The sequence below is a fragment of the Borostomias antarcticus genome, assembly GCF_949987555.1.
Source record: "Borostomias antarcticus genome assembly, chromosome: 12".
NCBI lineage: Eukaryota > Metazoa > Chordata > Actinopteri > Stomiiformes > Stomiidae > Borostomias > Borostomias antarcticus.
Genome location: NC_140245.1, coordinates 1,483,404 through 1,505,903, shown reverse-complemented (window position 1 = coordinate 1,505,903; position 22,500 = coordinate 1,483,404). Strand labels below are relative to the sequence as shown.

Below are 22,500 nucleotides of genomic sequence, written 5' to 3'. Positions count from 1 at the left end.
AGATGCTAATTGGCTGTCACTCACCCTGTGTGCTGTGATAGGCCAGGGTGGGACGCTCTCTGTGTGGATCAGCAGCAGGTCTATGAGTTCCATCCCAGCATGCACCTGTTGAGGAGAGCCACGCCGATTGGGGCAGAGAATTCGAACTCCATGTCCTATATCCAGAAAATAAGTTTTTCCCCAAGTGTCTATTTCTAGCCATACCGGTGGAAGTCAGTGTTCTAATAAAGTAATAATAATTTCGCTCTAATAATGTAGCTCTTATCGTGTGAATCTCAGATTCTAGGAGTACCACAACATACTCAACAACACACATACCTGATGATTATTTGATTGGTCGATTATGTATTATTATTTGATTAGTCGATTATTTTATTGGATATGTTAGTGGCACTTTGACTGAGCTCGCCCTGGTAGAACAGTGTTACGCAACAGCCTTCAGCTTTCAGAACACAAGACGTCACAGGAAACAAGACATCCAATGTCTCTGAGGTGATAGAAAATCAAGTCCTGTGCTGGGTGGGTTGATTACGTTGATCAATTACAGTCTTGAATGCTTTCAAACGTATTTGAAAGCATTCAATTTGCCTCACAGTCGTCACTTTCAAATACTATTTGACCCAGGTCTGCTCAAGTCATGTCATGGTAGAATACAGAGTAATTTGATATTATACAGATTATTTATTATTTATTATTTATTATTATACAGATGTGTACTTGTAGCTAGATATGTTCTTATAGCTGTTCTTGCACTTTTCTTAGCCTGTTCTCTTAGATGCTTGTTTAAAAAGAGATGCACTTATGAGTTCTGACGAGTAGTAGTAAACTTGACTACCAATGTTCAATGCATTTATTTTGAGTCGCTTTGGATAAAAGTGCTAAATGACTGTTATGTAATGTCAAGTTTTAAATAATATGTAGATTGCAGGGACATGCAGTCTGGTTTTGCCTACCTTGTTTGAGTTCTGAGTCATTATTCCAACATTAGGATTGAGCAGGTTGTAGTGATCCAACAGGTTAGATTGGTTACAGCTCATGGTCTGTGTGGTGTGGATGACAGTGTGTGTATTGTTTGTAGGTAAGTATGTGTGCGGGTGTGTGCGGGTGTGTGTGTGTGTGTGTGTGTGTGTGTGTGTGTGTGTGTGTGTGTGTGTGTGTGTGTGTGTGTGTGTGTGTGGGTGTGGCAGTACTGTGTGTAAACAGAGAGCTCTGGGTACACCTTAGCCTGTTTCATGGGACAAAGTTGAAACTCTATCATAGCATAGTGTTCTCATTCCCATTGGTTACTTTCCATTGGCTTTGACAAACAGGTTAGCTAACCAATGAGAGTACAAGGAAGAGTTTTTGATTGGCTTACAAACTGGCTTGGGCACATGTAGTCTCTAAATTAGAAAAACACAGAAACTACATTTTAAAGAATTAAATACTTATTCTCTTTGTTTTAAGAAGTTTAGTTCAGATTTAAATATCAACTGAAGATACATCATTATCCTTTTAATATTCAACAGACACCATTATCCTTTTTATATGTAAATGTCCATTTGTCAGAAAGGTGACTTCTACATCCATTCATCATCTAAATCCATTAATCCAGACTTCCACATAAACAACACAATGAACTGGAAACCATTTATATGGAAATCACAGACAGGATGAGTTTGCACTTAATGATATTTCAGAGTTGGTTTCTCTGTCATTTGTTTAATATTTCCAATGCACCTGTTTTTATGTAGACTGATAGATTTACCGACCACTTTATGTCTTGGTATTCAAGATTCAAGCTTCCTTTTATTGGTCACGTGTAATGTACGCTGTGCAGTCACATTTCACTGGCCCAGCCCCCTGCTCAAATGTTTTGTTGTGAAGTTTATCTTAAGAGCAATTTGTCTGTAGTCCTGGGCCTTATCACCATAGACCTCTTATCTGTGTGTGTGAAGGCATCTGCTAATATGTATCTAAGGATTATATCCCCCCATAAAGAGCCATCCATCCATCCATCCATCCATCCATCCATCCATCCATCCATCCATCCATCCATCCATCCATCCATCCATCCATCTATCCATCCATCCATCCATTCATCCATCCATCCATCCATCCATCCATCCATCCATCCATCCATCCATCCATCCATCCATCCATCCATCCAGCCATCCATCCTTCCAGTGTGCATAGTTAGATATTATCTCTGATAATGATGTCTGAAGGAGTTTGTTCATTTGTGTTTACAGGTATTCAGTGAATGAAGAGTAATCGATCTCACTGGGTAATTTCCCTTCATATTTGTTGGCAGTTCAAGTCACAGCTCAAATAGCTTTTCTCAGAAAATTGCCATGACATAATTATTTTGCATTGAAAAAACTGTAAAGGGCTGTTGCACAACTTATAAAAAAGCTTTGCCCTTTTCTTTTTTTAAAACACTGCTAAATGACTCAAGTCAAAAGTCTGAATTGAATATTATTTTCTACAATCTCTCACTGGGTCTTGTGTTTTGTTTACACACCGTTTGTTTAATAACTATAGAAATGCACCTGTTTTCATGTAGAATGGCAGATTTCCAGACGACTGTGCCTCGATCGATAGATACGACCTTTAATAATCCCTGTGGGAGAGAATTTGGTTGTGAAGCTTATCTGAAGGGCAATTTATCGGTTTGGCTGTAGGCCAGTGCCTTAGGCTATCATCATAGATATTTTATCTGTGTGTGTAAGAACATGGGATTATGTAACATGTTTTCCAAATTGGATGCACTCATATAGGAAAGTGATGACTCAATGTTAGAGTGTACATAGTTAAATAGCTTCAGCATATTAATGATAATGGGGGGGGGTGGGGTGGGGGGCAAGGGTGCTATAGCTATGGTGGGCGGGGGGGGGGGGGTGTAACATAGGCTCGTTTCTTTTATATTTGATAGGTCAAGTCACATCCCAAATTGCTTCTCTCAGATAATTGGCAATTATTTTGCTTGACTATTGTTGGGGCATCTAGTCATACAGATTATTTCTATTGAGGCCACAGAACTCTATTATTCAATGGCAAATCACAAAAGGAGTCCAGCTGTGTAGACGGTTGCGATGATGGCGAGTTCTTTGTGAATGACCTTTTTTGTCACGGTACATCATTTGTTCAGTGTAGATGAAGGCTGCTACAATAGGCTGTGCTGATTTCCCCCGTACAATACTAAAAGAGTGGCCGAATATTTGAACTACACTTCTTTAGCAGTCTTAGCAGTTACCTCAGAGATAGAATGCCACTGAAAGCTTGTCTACAGAAAACAGAAGATACATTGATCGGCCTCTCAGGGAGCTTCAGATTGAATGGGATGCTAAATAAATATTTATCAGCCTGTTGATTCATCAACAAAGTCCAAAGTCCAAAGTCAAGCATTTCCAGACTGCATCCAGACTTCTCAAGCCAGACATCCAGTAAGCGTCTGCTTCTGACAACGACCTCGCCTTCATCTCAAAAGGAGAAAAACAGAAAAATAAAAACATCTCTCAGCATGAAATCTAGTTCCACGTCTAGCAGAGAAAACTCTACCAAGTCAGGTTCTGTGAGTGCTTAATGTTCACATAGATTGCTTCGCCTACGGCGCTGTTCCCCGAAAATGTCGTGGATTGGATAAACAAGTGTCCCATGGCGGATTCTCTCTATCTGAAGCTCCAGGGCTGATTCAAAGCAGAATTGCCCACTATGGCAATCATAACACTCTGGTTTTCCAATGCTCTTCACTGGCAAGGCTTGTGTTGAAAAATGCCCTTTAAACTGAAAGACATTTCAAACTTGAAAGCCTCTCCTGCTCAATGAAACCGGATAATCCAAACATCTGATGCGTCAAATGTAGTTTTTTGTCCATTGGATTGTGTGTTTGTTAGCTTGTTTGTTTAAATACTAATTTATGTATTGTAGGGCCTAAGGCTCTGTCAATCAATCAATCAATCAATCAATCAATCAATCAATCAATCAATCAATCAATCAATCAATCAATCAATCAATCAATCAATCAATCAATCAATCAATCAATCAATCAATCAATCAATCAATCAATCAATCACACTGTTCGATCAATCAATACTTTTGTAGGCTATAAAATACATTTAATTGTTCACTTATATTTAGTTTAATTAGAAACTGCATGCTCTCTTAGATCATGTAGCCTACTGACTGTAAGCTTTTATTCAATGACTCAATACCACCTCTCTCTCTCTCTCTCTCTCTCTCTCTCTATCACATGTTCTGTTTTGTTTGGTGTGTAGCCATTAAAACATACTTATCTACGCAATGGGACACATGATGATCTGCATTTGTTTCAATTGTATGATAGATGAAGCCTGCTATCTTTATTGCTGTTCTATCTGTGGATTGAAGAGCTCCAAAGTGCACACGCTGTACTGTGGGTAATGCCTAACCAGGTCAGCGCGCTGCCACGCCCTCTGAGAACCTCCCCTGAACGTGGATGTACTGTATGTCCTAATGCCATGGAGGCAACTGCATTAGAACTATGGATCAACACACTTAATTACAGTCATTTATCAGATGTTTTTATCCAAAGTGACTTCAAATAAATTGCATTTAAGGTAGTCGTTTCTCTTTCAGAGAAAATCGTTAGAAAAATGTCTTCACTTGGTGAGTAGGCTAACAAAATAATATTGTCTGTAGATGTGGTAATGTAGACCGAGGGAAAAAAGTCTATGGTGTAATGAATGGTCCCTGGCAGGGCGGTATACCGGGTATAGCCCCGTAAGTACACCGTCCTAGACCAGAGCTACTATAGGCCTCGCACACACCCCGAGGGCTGACTCTCTGGAACGACTCCATCTCCTCGTTATCCCCTATTAACACGTCACCTATTTCCTAGAGGAGTTTAACTCCCCCACCTCACATCCCCAACTTCCATTTCCTTCATCTGCCGGCCAGGGGTGTGAAACAGTTAAAGGTGGAGTAGGCGGTTTGGGATTTCCTGTTAGACTCTGGGAAAAACTCTGATGCAACTTGGTTGCAAACTTTTGATGCAACCAACAAAATCCCCGACCCTCCCTCCAGGCCTCCCTCCAAAGCCCCTCCTCCAGACTGGCACTCCTCAAAACCAATGACACTCTCTAGGCAGGTAGGTAGGTTGACAGGCAGGCAAGCCAACCAATCGTTTCAAGTTGGCAACTCAGAATGATTGGATGCACTTATTAAAGTCCTGCGACTTCCACAGATTACAGATTTATTTCATTTCAAATCAGGACACTTTATTTAATACCATACCATACCATACCATTTTATTTATAGAGCACATTTAAAAACAACAAAGTTGACCAAAGTGCTGTACAAGTCAAACAACAATAACACACAAAGAGCACATAGTAAAACATACGCAGTATGTCACATGAAAAAGGACAAGTCTCTTAGGCCATGTCAGGAAAACGCCAAAGAATATAAGTGCGTTTTGAGGCGTGATTTAAACACCTGCAGAGTGGGGGCCTGTCTAACATGCAGGGGTAGCTCGTTCCAGAGCTTAGGGGCGGCCACTGCGAAAGCCCGATCCCCCCTGAGCTTCAGCCTGGATTTGGGGACAACCAGGAGAAGCTGATCAGAGGACCTGAGGGACCTTGAAGGAGCATAGGGTTCCAGCAGTTCTGAGAGGTAGATGGGTGCCAAGCCATTTAGGCACTTAAAAGTAAACAGCAAGATTTTAAAATCAATCCTAAAACGCACAGGAAGCCAGTGGAGCGAAGCCAGTACCGGGGTCATGTGCTCTTGCTTACGTGTACCAGTTAGCAGGCGAGCGGCAGCGCTCTGGACTAACTGCAGGCGAGAGAGAGAGGCCTGACTAACACCAACATACAAAGCATTGCAGTAATCGAGACGAGAAGTCATAAAAGCATGTATTACATGTTCAAAAACACAGCATGATAAAAAAGGTTTGACCTTGGACAGCCTCCTGAGCTGGAAAAAACTCTTTCCTACTACGGCATTAATTTGTTTGTCCATCTTTAGGTCACAGTCAATTTTCACCCCTAAATTAGTGGCAGTTGGCTTCACAAAATGTTTAAAATGGCCTAGATCAGCAGGAGGAAACACATGGGCATTGCTGGGACCAAACACCATGACTTCGGTTTTACTGTCATTAAAACATAAAAAGTTTAAAGCTAACCATGCTTTGACATCTTCCAGGCATGCCAACAACAGTTTTAAAGAGTCAGGGTTGTTTTGTTTCAAGGGCAGGTAGATTTGACAATCATCTGCATAACAGTGGAAGGAGACTCCATGTTTCCTGAAAATAGATCCTAGGGGGAGTAGATACAACATAAATAAAATTGGTCCAAGAATTGAGCCCTGGGGCACCCCGCAAGGGAGAGATGCAGTGGCGGATACAGCGTCGCCTAGGCTAACACAAAAGCTTCTCTCTGACAGGTATGACCTGAAAAACTCCAGAGCTGAACCTTTGATGCCAACCCAGTGCTCCAGGCGGGAGAGCAGAATATTGTGATCCACTGTGTCGAAAGCGGCAGTAAGATCCAACAGTACAAGAAAAAGAGTCACCAGAGTCCGTAGCCCGAAATATATCATTAAAAAGCCTTAGGAGTGCAGTCTCTGTACTGTGCAGCGCTTTATAACCAGACTGGAACACTTCCAAAATACCATGTGTGTTCAGAAACGACATCAGTTGAACGAGTACAATTTTCTCCAGAACTTTGGAAAGAAACGGGAGCTTGGAGATTGGCCTGAAATTGGAAAGGACAGAGGCGTCCAGGTTAGGCTTTTTGATCAGCGGTTGCACCACAGCATGTTTAAAATTAACTGGTACATCTCCTGCGAGGCTGTGATTCATAGGATTGCTGTATGGCAATTTGGCAAAGATTGCTGTATTGCTGATTGCTGTATGGGAATTACAAAAAAATATATAACAAAAAGTGCTTCTGAGCCAAACCGCCTAAAACACCTTTCATTTCTAACAGGCATTCGGGTGCCTGTAGATGAGCGCAGAATGGAGGAAAACATGCAAGTTTAGCAGGTGAAACTATTGAGATGCACACGGATGTACCCTCTCACACACAGATCTGTCTAGGAGGCCTGAAGCTTTCTCGTGCCTCCATAAACCAACTTCAGCTTGATCTTATCTGAGCTCCTGTGATTGGACTAATCCTGTTTACTCACCTGAGGACAAAGTGGACTTTTATCGTGAATTACCCATGTTTCATGTTCTCAAGAAATTAAAGTGGTTCAAGATATGATAGTATGCCACTGCACTGTGTGTGTGTGTGTGTGTGTGTGTGTGTGTGTGTGTGTGTGTGTGTGTGTGTGTGTGTGTGTGTGTGTGTGTGTGTTGATACAGCAGCGGGCTGAGTGATAAGAGATATTTGGCAGCCGGTAGATATTTCTCCATGATGATTTCGTCAACGTCTTTGACAAGAAAGTTAACGATATCAGATCCTCTCTCCCCCCTCTCCTGGTCAACGCTCCGTGCACCAACCTCACCTCACCTCACCCCCCCAGCCCCACCCTCTCTTCCCTCTCCGCTCCCCCCCTCCCCACCTTATCCCACTTTTCTCCCCTCTCCCCCAACGAGGTCCTCAACCTTGTAACATCTAACCGCCCCACCATGTGCTCCCTAGACCCTGTTCCCTCGACTCTCCTTCAGTCTGTTGCACCTGAACTCCTTCCCTTCCTAACCCACCTCATCAACGCATCTCTTGTATCAGGATGCATTCCCTCCGCTTTCAAGACTGCCAGAGTCACCCCCCTCCTGAAGAAACCATCTCTCGACCCCTCTGATGTCAAAAACTACAGACTGGTTTCCCTTCTATCCTTTCTATCTAAAACACTTGAACGTGCTCTCTTTAACCAACTGTCTTCGTACCTCCACCAGAACGACCTCCTAGACCCCCACCAGTCCGGGTTCAAGGCCCTTCATTCACCCTTTCCTCACTCATAAAACGGCGCAGGTGCTCATCCAGGCCCTGTTCATCTCCCACCTGGACTACTGCAACTCCCTCCTCGCTGGGGCCCCGGTGTCAGCCATTAAACCCCTGGAACTTGTCCAGAAAGCTGCTGCTCGCCTGGTATTCAACCACCCCAAATTCTCCCACACAACTGCCCTTCTCCGTTCCCTACACTGGCTCCCTGTAGCGGCTCGCATCTAGTTTAAAACTCTGGCTCTAACCTACAGGGCAATGATAGGAACAGCCCCCTCCTACCTCCAGGCCATGGTCAACCCCTACAACCCCTCCCGACCGCTACGCTCCGCTAGGCTACTACAACAATCCTCCCTCCTCAGCACTTATTGTATTTTATTGTATTGTATTTTAGATTGCTATTCTTGCACTTTGCCTTCAGCACTAGATTATGCTCTTAGTCACTTGTTTTAGAGGGAAGATGCACTTGTGAGTTCTAGCAAGTAGTAGTACATTGGCTTTTCCTACGTTAAATGCAATTATTGTTAGTCGCGTTGGATAAAAGCGACTGTAATGTAATGTAATGTAGGCTATGGCCCGCTAGTTTGTAAAAGGGATCATGTTTAGACTAACAGCGCCCCCTTGAGGACGATTGTCTGTATCACGCCAAAGGGGCGTGGCTTTATAATAAGAGCGTACACCGACACAAGAAAAGCGTCAGCCGTCACAGCGCTCTCTTTCCTGCCTATCCTTCGTCGAGGAAGGCAGTGCGTTGGCTGTGTACAAGTTCTCGTTTAACGGATCTACGACCATCAGCCAAAATGGTGAGTGTTTTCACATACTTTTTAGTATGGTTCGATATAACTAAGATTGATCTATTAGATGTCCACTCTATTTTTCCTCTAACGGTTTCGTACCGATTGGCCGGTTGAAAGGCATCGGGACTTGGTGAAAATGCGACCCGGTAACATCCAAAATGGACGCCTCCCTGCGGAGCCGCATGACGAAGCCCGAAAAAAGCCTCGCCGGCACCGCCCGTCAAATACACTGCTTTGTGTTTAGTAATTAATTAAAAATGTTTTTTATGCCTAATTATGTATTTTGGCTGGCATTTTTTTCCAAATGTTTGCTAAGACCGCTAGCCATTTTGGTGGTAGTTCCATCGACATTTCACAGAATATCCAACACAACCCGCCTATAATGTGACAATCGTTGTCAGCTGTGCTTTGTGAAAAGCCGCACCGTGTGCAGTTCTACTTGTAACTAGCTCTCTATTGCCACAAGCGAAATATGTACCGTCTCCTGTCACAATTCAACTGCGTGTTTTGCATTTAAAGGGTTCACCGGGCCGCTAGCCCATTTTTTTCGTTAGCTAACAACGTTACACGGACACGTAACCGGCTAGCGGTCTGGGAGTGATGCGGCATGATTAGGGCGGCTCGTCAGCGCAGCTGGAACAGCGCCGCGGTGCCCACGTGACGGCTCGGCTCAGCTGGTGCGTCACAGGTCGTCAAGCCGGGAAGGGAAGCGCGTGTCCCTACCCTTACCGGATTGCCACGACTACATGACTCATTCGCCGGTTGGCAATGAACTGTGTGAGACTGGTTAAACCAAACCCAATGTGACCTGAACAGCTGGGTATCTACGATAATAGGCCAGCCTGTGCCACGCAATGTGCCAAACCCGTTTGCAAGCCAACATTTTTTTTTTCCCTGTGCTACGTGTAACATACTCAATGACACTGCTCCGCCATATTCACGTCACTAACCCCGCATGTTGGCCTCATTGTGTAGGCTCTGAAAAGGGCGAGACCTATCCTATTGTTTGAGTACAAACGTTTCGGAGGCCCATTTGTCTGGCCGCCCAAGGGATGTGGGTTCATCTGCAGTCAGCTGCTTTTGAACGTGTCAGCCTAGACAGAGATTTTCCAGCACCTCACCTAGGCTCTAAAGGATGGGTGCTCCTATGCAAGTCATCACAGGCTGTTTTTGTGTGCGAGATGCTACGGGACATAATTGATTCAGTGACTCATCATGATTCAATGCCCCCTCCCTCTAGGTGAACTTCACAGTAGACCAGATCCGTGCCATCATGGACAAGAAGTCCAACATCAGGAACATGTCGGTGATCGCCCACGTGGACCACGGGAAGTCCACGCTGACCGACTCTCTGGTGTCCAAGGCCGGTATCATCGCCGGGGCCCGCGCCGGAGAGACACGTTTCACCGACACGCGCAAAGACGAGCAGGAGCGCTGTATCACCATCAAGTCCACGTACGTCTCTCGGGTCGCTGGGACAAAAAGTAGCACAGGTTCTGACATTGTGGACCAGTCATTCTCAACCAGTAGTCCAGAGTGCCATGAAGTGGGCCGCGGAGACAGTGGTAGCCTAATGCCAAACTGTTTGAAAAAAACATAATTAGGTTTTGTCATTTACAAAGCTAGTTATTTTTATATCTAAATGTACTCCATAATAGTATCACCACATTAATCACATCCATTGAGAATGTGTTCAGCTAACGTGGCTTGCTAGCGAACGTTCCCTCAGATGCAAACTTTCCCTCGTCCTCGGATGTGAAAATTGACAGCACCAGTTTCTCACGTATTTCGGAAGGTGGTCCTCAGAAAATTTAAGAATCAAAAGTGGGCCTCAAGTTAAAAGGTTGAGGACCCCTGTCGTAGACATCTTTCTTTCCACGGGTACCTGGGCTGCGTTCCGAATCGCATACTTCTACTTCTTACTACCAGTACCTACTACAGCTGCCCTTAGAAAGTACGTACTTTGCAAGCAGTAGGCATCCAATTGGGACATACTACCTTGTCATAACATTGCGCCTTGAAATTTGCCCACATCCGTCGCTGTCCATAACGCGACATTCGTCTACAGCTGTCACGACTCGCACATGTGACGCACATTTCCGCTGCGCACAGGATTGTGGGTCAGAATAGCCAGAAAAGCCTGCTGGCTTGCATACTGCAAAATACGACCGGATGTAGTAGATCATCCTGGTACTTTTGCCATACTGCATGTGGCATACTATGTATTGGGACATACTACATTCTGTTTTGGCTTACTATATAGTAGGGTAGTAGGCGATTCGGAACGCAGCCTTGGTCTCTCCAGCTCATGCCACCGTGCGCATCCTCTCTCCACAGGGCCATCTCCATGTACTACGAGCTGGAAGAGAACGACTTGGCCTTCATCAAGCAGACTAAAGACGGCGCCGGCTTCCTCATCAACCTGATCGACTCCCCCGGCCACGTGGACTTCTCCTCCGAGGTCACCGCCGCCCTGCGCGTCACGGACGGAGCCCTGGTGGTGGTCGACTGCGTCTCAGGTACACGCTAACGAGCGCGCTCCAGTTCTGTCTCTGTCTGTGTCTCTCTCTGTCTGTCTCTCTCATTATCCCAATATCTGCCCTGAGTCATGTTAGGATTAGATTAATTAGAATTAATTGGATGGAATAAGCAGATGAAGTAAATTTGACAGACTGCTAGACGACAGATGGTAAATTGCCAGATTGGGAACCTCATAATGTCAAGTTGCGTACCCAGGAGACGGGAATGAGGAATTGATTAGCACTGACAATGTATTGTAAGCAAGGACAAGCAGTCACAAGGACCCCAATGTAACTGTACTGGTTACACATGGCGGAACTAACCGCTCTGTTGTCTTCCTGTGGCGTTCAGGCGTGTGTGTGCAGACGGAGACGGTGCTGCGTCAGGCCATCGCCGAGCGGATCAAGCCCGTGCTGATGATGAACAAGATGGACCGGGCCTTGCTGGAGCTGCAGCTGGTTCCCGAGGAGCTCTTCCAGACCTTCCAGCGCATCGTGGAGAACGTCAACGTCATCATCTCCACCTACGGCGAGGACGAGACCGGGCCCATGGGCAACATCATGGTGAGACGCGTGGATACACACTCTACATAGACGAACACTACTCACAACTGCACACTAATTACATGAACTCACTAATTACACACACTACTCACAACTAGACATTACACACACACACACACTACTCACACCTACACATACACACTGCTCACAACTACACACACATTCTGCATACAAACACAACTACACACTCCTCAAAACTACACACAAACGCACTACACACATGAACACGCACACACAGCTTCTACACTTAGTGGTGACTTATGATCCTTTAGATGGTGAGGAAACGTGACCTGCGCTTTGCTCATAGCTGGGTTTAGTCGTGTTTGTTGTTTTTGTTGAATCCCGTTGTTCCGTCTCCCAGATCGATCCCGTGATCGGTACCGTTGGGTTCGGGTCGGGTCTCCACGGCTGGGCCTTCACCCTCAAGCAGTTCGCCGAGATGTACGTGATGAAGTTCTCGGCCAAGGGCGAGGCCCAGCTGTCCGCCACAGAACGCTGCAAGAAGGTGGAAGACATGATGAAGAAGCTCTGGGGAGACAGGTACGCTTGTTTTGAACTCTGCGGGGAGACGGGTGCGCTTGCGCTTGTTTTTTATGCAGGACTCCCTTACAAAAACTAAACACCTGCAATATCTTAAGTATCAACATTTCTGTATCTAATGTCCTGCTACTTTAACAGTGAATGATTGGTTCCGTTTTCAGGTATTTCGACCCAGCCGCCGGCAAGTTCAGCAAGACCTCAATCGGCCCCGATGGCAAGAAGCTTCCTCGCACCTTCGCTCAGCTCATCCTGGACCCCATCTTCAAAGTGAGTTGGGGTTGGATGACCGACGTTGTCGGCGCCTTTCAAAGGTTTCATCGATTAACCGGTCTTTGAAGCCCATTAGCTCAACTTGAGAAGCAAGCAGCCAACCCACCACTGACCTGTCACCTTGGTCGTCTCGTCCCTCTCCCTGTCCCCCTCTCCCTGTCTGTCTCTCTCTGTCTCTCTCTCTCTCTACCCACTCTACTTCTCAGGTGTTCGACGCCATCATGAACTTCAAGAAGGAAGAGACGGCCAAGCTGATCGAGAAGCTGGAGATCAAGCTGGACAGCGAGGACAAGGACAAGGAGGGCAAGCCCCTGCTGAAGGCTGTGATGAGACGCTGGCTGCCCGCCGGGGAAGCCCTCCTCCAGATGATCACCATCCACCTGCCCTCCCCCGTCACCGCCCAGAAGTACCGCTGCGAGCTGCTCTACGAGGGGCCCGGCGACGACGAGTGCGCCATGGGTCAGTCCACGCCCATACACACACACACACACGGTCCCATACCCACGGGCCCATACACACACACGGGCCCATACACACGACACAGGACGATTATACACAGGCTGATATACATGACACACACAGGCTGATAGACACACAGGCTGGTATACGCACTCCGCTCGTCTGCACACACTAATCCCCCCCCCTCCTCCCCCCCCCCCAGGTATCAAGAACTGCGACCCCAAGGCTCCTCTGATGATGTACATTTCCAAGATGGTGCCGACCACCGACAAGGGCCGCTTCTACGCCTTCGGCCGCGTCTTCTCCGGCTGCGTGTCCACGGGCCTGAAGGTGCGCATCATGGGACCAAACTTCACCCCCGGAAAGAAGGAGGACCTGTTCGTTAAACCAATCCAGAGGTGGGTGTGTGTAGTGTGCTCTTCAGGACTGTGTACTAGATTCAAGATTCCTTTGTCACATGTAACGTAGGGTGTACAGTCACAGTGAAATGTTGCTGCCTCCCAAGATAATACTCAATACAGAAACTCCCAATACTCAATTGACAATTAATTTACAAATGACACTAAGTACAAACTGTATACTTGAATTATTTAATTGGTCTGGATGGGATGAGTAGAGGAGGCTGATTCTGAGGCTGCTAGACGGATTCTAGTAAATTACCAGTTTGGGAACCTTTAAATGTCTTGAGTACGTAGGACTGGAATGAACTGATAAGCACTGATAAGACTGTAAGGTGATAAGACTGTAAGGACAAGCCATTACTGTAAGGACAAGCCATTACTGTGAGGACAAGCCATTACTGTGAGGACAAGCCATTACTGTAAGGACAAGTGATTTCTGTAAGGACAAGCCATTACAACAATGTACCTGTACTTGTGACACATGGCAAATAAAGGTTCTATTGTGTTGAGGCGCGTGTTCAGGCCTGTGTAGATAATGTTAGTGTGCGGTTCTTTCCAGGACCATTCTGATGATGGGGCGCTACGTGGAGCCCATCGAGGACGTGCCATGCGGGAACATCGTGGGGCTGGTCGGTGTTGACCAGTACCTCGTCAAAACGGGGACCATCACTACCTTCGAACAGGTACAACGCCACTTTATAACAGCCCTGACAGTTCATATATGCAGTTTAAACAGTCCAACCAAAAAGTGTTAAAATATTAAAATGTCATCTTGATTTTGAATGATATGAATGTAGTGGAGCAGAAAGGTTCAGTACCTCATGAGTTGAGTTTAATAATTCTGCCTCACAATCTTTACTAATTGAATTGTGCAGAATATACAAAATAGAGATGCATAAAACAAACGCATATAATAAAAACATGAAATATCATCTGCGCCTCTTTCCCTCCCTCCTTCCCCAGGCCCACAACATGCGTGTGATGAAGTTCAGCGTGAGCCCCGTGGTCCGGGTGGCGGTGGAGGCCAAGAACCCGGCCGACCTGCCCAAGCTGGTGGAGGGGCTGAAGCGCCTGGCCAAGTCCGACCCCATGGTCCAGTGCATCATCGAGGAGTCCGGCGAGCACATCATCGCTGGCGCCGGAGAGCTGCATCTGGAGATCTGCCTGAAGGACCTGGAGGAGGACCACGCTGGTATCCCCCTGAAGGTGAGGGGGGGGGCTGGGACCACGCTGGTATCCCCCTGAAGGTGAGGGGGGGCGGGAGAGACCTGAGGCCTTGGTGGTGAGGGGGGGGGGGGGGGGGGACCACGCTGGTATCCCCCTGAAGGTGAGGGGGGGCGGGAGAGACCTGAGGCCTTGGTGGTGAGGGGGGGCTGGGACTGAGGGGGACCACGCTGGTATCCCCCTGAAGGTGAGGGGGGGCGGGAGAGACCTGAGGCCTTGGTGGTGAGGGGGGGCTGGGACTGAGGGGGACCACGCTGGTATCCCTCTGAAGGTGGGGGGGGGGGGACCACGCTGGTATCCCCCTGAAGGTGAAGGGGGGACTTGGGGGGGACCACGCTGGTATCCCTCTGAAGGTGAGGGGGGGGGGGACCACGCTGGTATCCCTCTGAAGGTGAAGGGGGGACTTGGGGGGGACCACGCTGGTATCCCTCTGAAGGTGAGGGGGGGGGGGGGGGGGACCACGCTGGTATCCCCCTGAAGGTGAGGGGGGGGGGACCACGCTGGTATCCCACTGAAGGTGAGGGGGGGACTTGGGGGGGACCACGCTGGTATCCCTCTGAAGGTGAAGGTGAGGGGGGGGGGGGGACCACGCTGGTATCCCAGTGAAGGTGAAGGTGAAGGTGAGGGGGGGACTTGGGGGGGACCACGCTGGTATCCCTCTGAAGGTGAGGGGGGGACTTGGGGGGGACCACGCTGGTATCCCCCTGAAGGTAAGGGGGGGGGGGACTTGGGGGGGACCACGCTGGTATCCCTCTGAAGGTGAGGGGGGGACTTGGGGGGGACCACCCTGGTATCCCACTGAAGGTGAGGGGGGGACTTGGGGGGACCACGCTGGTATCCCAGTGAAGGTGAGGGGGGGGGGGGGGGGACTTGGGGGGACCACGCTGGTATCCCTCTGAGGGGGGGGGGGGGTCTTGGGGGGACCACGCTGGTATCCCTCTGAAGGTGAGGGGGGGGGGGGGGGCTTGGGGGACCACGCTGGTATCCCTCTGAAGGTGGGGGGAGGGGCTGGGACTGAGGGTCAAGGAAAGCAAGATGGTGGTAGATGAGACCAGACGGACACATTTGGCGTTTCAGCAGTGGAATTACAGCAAGGTTGGAAAAAAGACACTAGATGGAGTAGTAAGCATAAGAAGACGACCAGGGACTAAATACATCCATATGTACAGCATGTATACAGTATAGAATAAAAATATGTACATCCAGTCTAGATATAGATATAGTACGCATATATACATATATCCTGACGGTATAGATGTATCAATGCACATATATATATATATATATATATACACACACATGCTTTGATGTTTCCTCCAGTACAGAGCTGCTGTCGGCTCCTGACCGGTCCTCTCCTCCATCACTAACCACTCCTCTCTCTCCTGACCGGTCCTCTCCTCCATCACTAACCACTCCTCTCTCTCCTGACCGGTCCTCTCTCCTCCATCACTAACCACTCCTCTCTCTCCTGACCGGTCCTCTCTCCTCCATCACTAACCACTCCTCTCTCTCCTGACCGGTCCTCTCTCCTCCATCACTAACCACTCCTCCCTCTCCTGTCCCATCCCAGAAATCCGACCCCGTGGTGTCCTACAGAGAGACGGTCAGCGAGGAGTCCGAACAGATGTGTCTGTCCAAGTCCCCCAACAAGCACAACCGTCTGTTCATGAAGGCCCGCCCCTTCCCCGACGGCCTGGCCGAGGACATCGAGAAGGGTGACGTCACCGCCCGCCAGGAGCTGAAGACCCGCGCCCGCTTCCTCGCCGACAAGTACGAGTGGGACGTGTCCGAGGCCCGTAAGATCTGGTGCTTCGGACCCGACGGCACCGGGCCCAACCTGCTGATGGACGTCACCAAGGGCGTGCAGTACCTGAACGAGATCAAGGACAGCGTGGTCGCCGGCTTCCAGTGGGCCACCAAGGAGGTGGGTGTGACACCGGCGTGAACCGTAGAGCTGGAAACGGGGCCTTTTTTAGGTCTTTTTGGCGAAGATGACGCTACGTATTACATTTTCTGGGGCAGAGGTCTGAAGCGACTCCTGGAATTTTAACACCCCCCCCCCCCCCCCATCCTGGGATCTTATTTATTCTAGCTGTAGCATGTACATAACTCACCCATGCCCCCCCCCCCCCCAGGTGAATTATTTATTCATACCCACCCATATATGGCATGTATACCCATTTATCCCATCCCAGATTCATTTTGTATGTATAGATAAGGTACTTCTGTTTTTGTTCATTTGTAAATTTGGTTCAGCGTTTCTGTAACATTATCTTGGGAGCCGACAGCAGCGTTTCACTGTGACCGTGCGTCGCGTGACGAATAAACGCCATCTTGAATCCTAACGCCCCGCCCCCTCTCCGTTCCCGCAGGGCGCTCTGTGCGAGGAGAACCTGCGCGCCGTCCGCTTCGACATCCACGACGTCACGCTGCACACGGACGCCATCCACCGCGGCGGCGGCCAGATCATCCCCACCGCCCGCAGGGTCCTGATCGCCTGCCAGCTCACCGCCCAGCCACGCCTCATGGAGCCCGTCTACCTGGTCGAGATCCAGGTGCGTCACGCCTTTTCATCGAGTGTTTGTGCGCGCAGTGGTGTTGCGCCACTACAGTACGCTTCTGTGTTCCTTGGCTCTGACTGACATCCTGTTTCCTGACATCCTGTTTCCTGTGTGAGCAGTGCCCGGAGCAGGTTGTGGGCGGGATCTACGGCGTGTTGAACAGGAAGAGGGGTCACGTGTTCGAGGAGTCCCAGGTGATGGGCACGCCCATGTTCGTGGTCAAGGCCTTCTTGCCTGTGAACGAGTCCTTCGGTGAGTGTCCCTGCCCCCGGCCACCATGTCAAGAGCCATGTCAAGAGCTCTTTCTCTCGCTCTCTTTCTCTCACACTCTCTCTCACACTCTCACTCTCTCTCTCTCACACTCTCTCACTTATCTCTCTCTCACTCTCACACTCTCTCTCTCACACTCTCTCTCTCTCTCTCTCACACTCTCTCTCTCTCACACTCTCTCTCTCACACTCTCTCTCTCTCACTCTCTCTCTCTCACACTCTCTCTCTCTCACTTATCTCTCACACTCTCTCTCTCACACTCTCTCTCTCTCTCACACTCTCTCTCTCTCACTTATCTCTCTCTCTCACACTCTCTCTCTCACTTATCTCTCTCTCACTTATCTCTCTCTCACACTCTCTCTCTCACACTCTCTCTCACACTCTCACTTATCTCTCTCTCTCTCTCTCACTTATCTCTCTCTCTCTCACTTATCTCTCTCTCTCTCTCTCACTTATCTCTCTCTCACACTCTCTCTCTCTCACACTCTCTCTCTCTCTCTCACTTATCTCTCTCTCTCTCTCTCTCACTTATCTCTCTCTCTCTCTCTCACACACACTCTCACACACACTCTCACACACTCTCTCTCACACACTCTCTCTCACACACTCTCTCTCACACACTCTCTCTCACACACTCTCTCTCTCTCACACACTCTCTCTCTCTCACACACTCTCTCTCTCTCACACTCTCTCTCACACTCTCTCTCTCACTCTCTCTCTCACTCTCTCTCTCACACTCTCTCTCACACTCTCTCTCACACTCTCTCTCACACTCTCTCTCACACTCTCTCTCACACTCTCTCTCACACTCTCTCTCACACTCTCTCTCACACTCTCTCTCACACTCTCTCTCACACTCTCTCTCACACTCTCTCTCACACTCTCTCTCACACTCTCTCTCACACTCTCTCTCACACTCTCTCTCACACTCTCTCTCACACTCTCTCTCACACTCTCTCTCACACTCTCTCTCTCACACTCTCTCTCTCACACACTCTCTCTCTCACACTCTCTCTCTCTCACACTCTCTCTCTCTCTCTCTCTCTCTCTCTCACTCTCTCTCTCTCTCTCTCTCTCTCTCTCTCACTTATCTCTCTCTCTCTCTCACTCTCTCTCTCTCTCTCTCTCTCTCTCTCTCACTTATCTCTCTCTCTCTCTCACACACTCTCTCTCTCTCTCTCACACACTCTCTCTCTCTCTCTCTCTCTCTCTCACTTATCTCTCTCTCTCTCACACACACTCTCACACACACACTCTCTCTCTCTCTCTCTCTCACTTATCTCTCTCTCACTTATCTCTCTCACACACACACACACTACCCCCACTCAAGCACTCACTACCCCCTACCTAGAATGTTCCTCTGGGCTGTTGATCCTCTGGCAGATGCACTTCCTGCTGTAACTCCCCCTGCTGTAACTCCTCCTCCTCCTCCCTCAGGTTTCACGGCCGACCTGCGCAGCAACACGGGTGGCCAGGCCTTCCCCCAGTGCGTGTTCGACCACTGGCAGATCCTGCAGGGAGACCCCAGCGACGTCACCTCCAAACCCTTCCAGGTCGTCGCCGAGACCAGGAAACGCAAGGGACTGAAGGAGGGCATTCCCGCACTCGAAAACTATCTGGACAAATTGTAAAACCTGTGTGCCAGAGGGCCCAATAACGCCAAATCAACCCCCCCAGACCCCCAGCCCCCCTAGGCACTCCTCCACGAAATAATCTGCTAGGTTAAAGCTATGGACCAAGAAGGAGAGAGACAGGACTACATTGCTTCAACCTGTTGGAGCTTTTCAGATACAGACCAAGTGTCTAGCTGGGCTTATGCCAGGGTGTTGATTTGGAGTCACTCAGATGTATTGCTCATTCCTCCCCCACCCCCCCCCTCCCTCTCTTTGCCTCCCCCATCCCTCCATTGAATGGGTGGGGCTGTACAGTGCACTGTGGGCATCATAGTGCTTGCCTGAACACGGGATCACACAAAACACAATAAAACCAGTCCTAAAACGTGAACCTGTGCTGGGTGTGTTTGTTGGAATGGATACAGCTACTCAGACCTTTGAATGTACCTGATGATGTAGACTTGTTTTTTTTTGTGGGGGGGGGGGGGGATAAATCGCATGTATGCAAGTGACATTTGCTTAGGGTTGATGCTAGAATGGATGGTCCGGAGGGAACATCAACCAATCGCAGCCGCTGGGTCAGATGTGGATTCAGGTCAGGCTGATTTAGGAAATTTGACCCAGGAATGGAGCTGCTCCGAGTGGGCGCGCTCCACATATCGCAATACCCCTGCCCGGTCACGCTGGCCTGGGGGCTCGCGGGAGAATTGCTCAATGTTTGCTGCCTACGCCCCTGGCTGGAGAATGATTTCCCTGTGAGCGTTTGATGGTTAGCGAAGTTCCCTCCCCCTGTGTCTCCAGACAATCCATTCTAGCATCAACCTTTGCCTAGGAGGCGCTCTTGAGCACAAGACCTGATACTCCAGTTAAATTTACTTGGTTGAGCTCTGATCAAGTTGATTCAGATTTCAGGTTGAATTTATATTGACCAAGTTGAATTCAGATTTCATAGTTGATTATCAAGCAATATTTTAGTTAATCACAGAAGCAGAAATGCCACCTGGAGCCTTTGGATTTCATGGGTAATGTCAAAACCTGCTAGAGATGGAAGTAAGGTATTGTGTAGTCGGGTATTGTGTAGTCAGGTATTGTGTAGTCAGGTATTGTGTGTAGTCGGGTATTGTGTAGTCAGGTATTGTGTAGTCAACGCCAGACCCATGAGATCTTCTACGTTACTGCATGCTGCAGTTCTTTGGGTCTGGGACACTTCAAGCTAAAAGCTGATTTTCAGATCCTGGCCCAATCCAAAGTGATTGGTACTGCCGAGATCCTGGCGGAAACCCAATCGGTAACGACTTACTAACACGATCGAGCACTCACACACACTTCGAACTACCACAGCTCATTTTTAAACCACTCATTGCTGCTAGACCTGTCAATCATTTCTGAAACCACGGTCATTGCTGCTACGACTTATCTAGGGGTCAACAACCTGTTGACCCCTTGACCCACCCTCCGAAAACAAGCTAGGGTGGCGAAGTGGCACAGACTCAACGCAGCGATTCAATGTAATATTTGAATCTAGAGAGAGACTAGGCATTGTGTAGCTTGACCAAAAAAACATGACAATTCAGTGGATAATGTAAAGACCACATAGCCAGACAACTAAAACTACATTATGGAAATAAGTAACCCATATCTGTTCTGGCATATTTTAATTTAACTACAATAATAATGTTAATTGTAAATGGCAGTCTAATATAACGTCTTTAGAAGTCATTGGGAATCCTAATTTGGGACAGTCAGAACACGGCAGAGCGAAGAGTGCCCTCGTAAAGCTGTGTTCACATTCAACAGCCAATGCAGTTCTAGAACGTTTGTAGTTTTAGAACCTTTAAGTTCTAGAATGTCCGTTCTTAAACTGGAGTCTTGAAGGCGACTCGTCATTAGATCACGTCAAGACAGTTTCAAAACAAACTTTCGTTCTATTCCAAGACTGCTTAAAACCGTCTGTATGTGAACCCAAGTTCATGGTATAGTGATTACAGAAGATGGAACAGCATCTATAAAAGGTCTGTAGTGCTCACAGAAGAAATGCTTTATTAAAGAATATCGAAATGTTGTTTTGGTGAATCAATGCTTAAGTAACAAATAATGTAGGTACTTCTAAACCCACACTGTCACACAACCTCTAAACATATTCCATTTGAGCTCTTCTAAACCCACACTCACATGTCACCCCTGCACTTAACACCATTTGAGCTAGCAAAGCTGCGTTCCATTCAAACATCCTCACAACAGCAGGGCACACCCGAATGAGCGCGTGGCGTTGAGTAACCAGTACAGCGTGTTTTTTTCGCCGTCGGCCTGCGGACGAGTCACCAGCGTTGCTCAACACCGTCCACTGCTACTGACGAAGGGCAGGCAGATTATACAAGTGGGGTAACATACAAATCAAGTTCTCCTCAGCACAGATCCGTCTCTAGGACTGACAGTATTAAGACCCATCCTTCTCTCTACCAGCAGATCAGTCAATACTCAACGCTGTTTATCATCACCCCCCCCCTCAGTGTCAAAGTCCCCTCTTCACAATCAGTAGAACATGCTAGAAGGGAGTTGAGAAACGAGAGCTGAATTTCCCCCCTGGGGATTATGAAAGTCTTATCTGTACCCCTGTAGTGCTACTTCTCCCCAGAGCTGTGTTTTCTTATGAGGCCAACGCTAGTGTGCTAGATGAAGGACACTAATGTAGTAGTGGGAGGACACTAGTGTGCTAGATGAAGTGCACTCGTACTCGTAGTTCTTGACGCAGAGCAGTAGGGTGTGGTCTGGGATGAGCTCAGCGTCCGGCTGCCTGCCCTCACTGATGTCCCGGGGTCAGGTGAGAGGGGATGGGGGGGGGGGGGGGGGGGAGATGGGGGTCGGGCCAAGGTCAAAAGGTCACTATGTGTAGAAGATGACCTCTGGGATCTGGCCGTCCTCCACCGAGGTGCCGTTGTTGTTGCCCGCGGCGTAGCAGAAGATGAAGCAGGTCTTGGTGCCGGTGGCCGACGACTCGTGCGTCACCTTCCGCATGCCCTTCGTCCCGTAGTGAGAGTCTGGACCCTGGAAGAGACAGAGAGAGAGAGAGAGAGAGAGAAAGAGAGAGAGAGAGGACATTGTAAAACATAACTACAAAAACCTAGCACTGTTATCCTCAACATGTAACTATAAACCGTCAAAGCCTTCTAACATGAACTTATATGTGCTGCCCAGGGTTTTTCCTGGCTCAATGGGTCTTTTGGGGGGTGACGCGCACACAATGTTTTTGGGAAACCTCAGTTTTATACCGAGTAGCCTACCATCGTATATAGGGCGATATTCTTTGCTGTCGTTCTGACTGAGCTCACTTTTCATAATCACAGGAAATCTCCCGACATGACACAAAATGGATATGAA

At 48.2% G+C, this 22,500-nt stretch overlaps 2 protein-coding genes across 2 annotated transcripts in view; one reads left to right on the top strand and one right to left on the bottom strand.

The window, feature by feature from the left end:
- Window positions 1-8,616: 8,616 nt before the first annotated feature.
- On the top strand, window positions 8,617-19,513 carry eef2b (eukaryotic translation elongation factor 2b). Its single transcript, XM_084446816.1, has 14 exons — window positions 8,617-8,707; window positions 9,942-10,156; window positions 11,039-11,220; window positions 11,573-11,784; window positions 12,146-12,324; window positions 12,486-12,591; window positions 12,801-13,053; window positions 13,256-13,451; window positions 14,014-14,137; window positions 14,418-14,660; window positions 16,249-16,602; window positions 17,051-17,233; window positions 17,359-17,491; window positions 18,947-19,513. Exons 1-14 carry the CDS (start codon window positions 8,705-8,707, stop codon window positions 19,138-19,140), a joined length of 2,577 nt encoding a protein of 858 aa, XP_084302942.1. The 5' UTR covers window positions 8,617-8,704; the 3' UTR covers window positions 19,141-19,513.
- A 1,631-nt stretch (window positions 19,514-21,144) lies between these two features.
- Window positions 21,145-22,500, bottom strand: part of btbd2b (BTB (POZ) domain containing 2b) — a gene marked incomplete at its 5' end in the record, with an annotated part of 5,964 nt that continues 4,608 nt past the window's right edge. Inside the window, one exon of the mRNA XM_084446749.1 lies at window positions 21,145-22,167. Within this exon, the coding sequence (XP_084302875.1) occupies window positions 22,006-22,167 (162 nt within the window). The 3' untranslated portion in view covers window positions 21,145-22,005. The remainder of the gene's footprint in view (window positions 22,168-22,500) is intronic.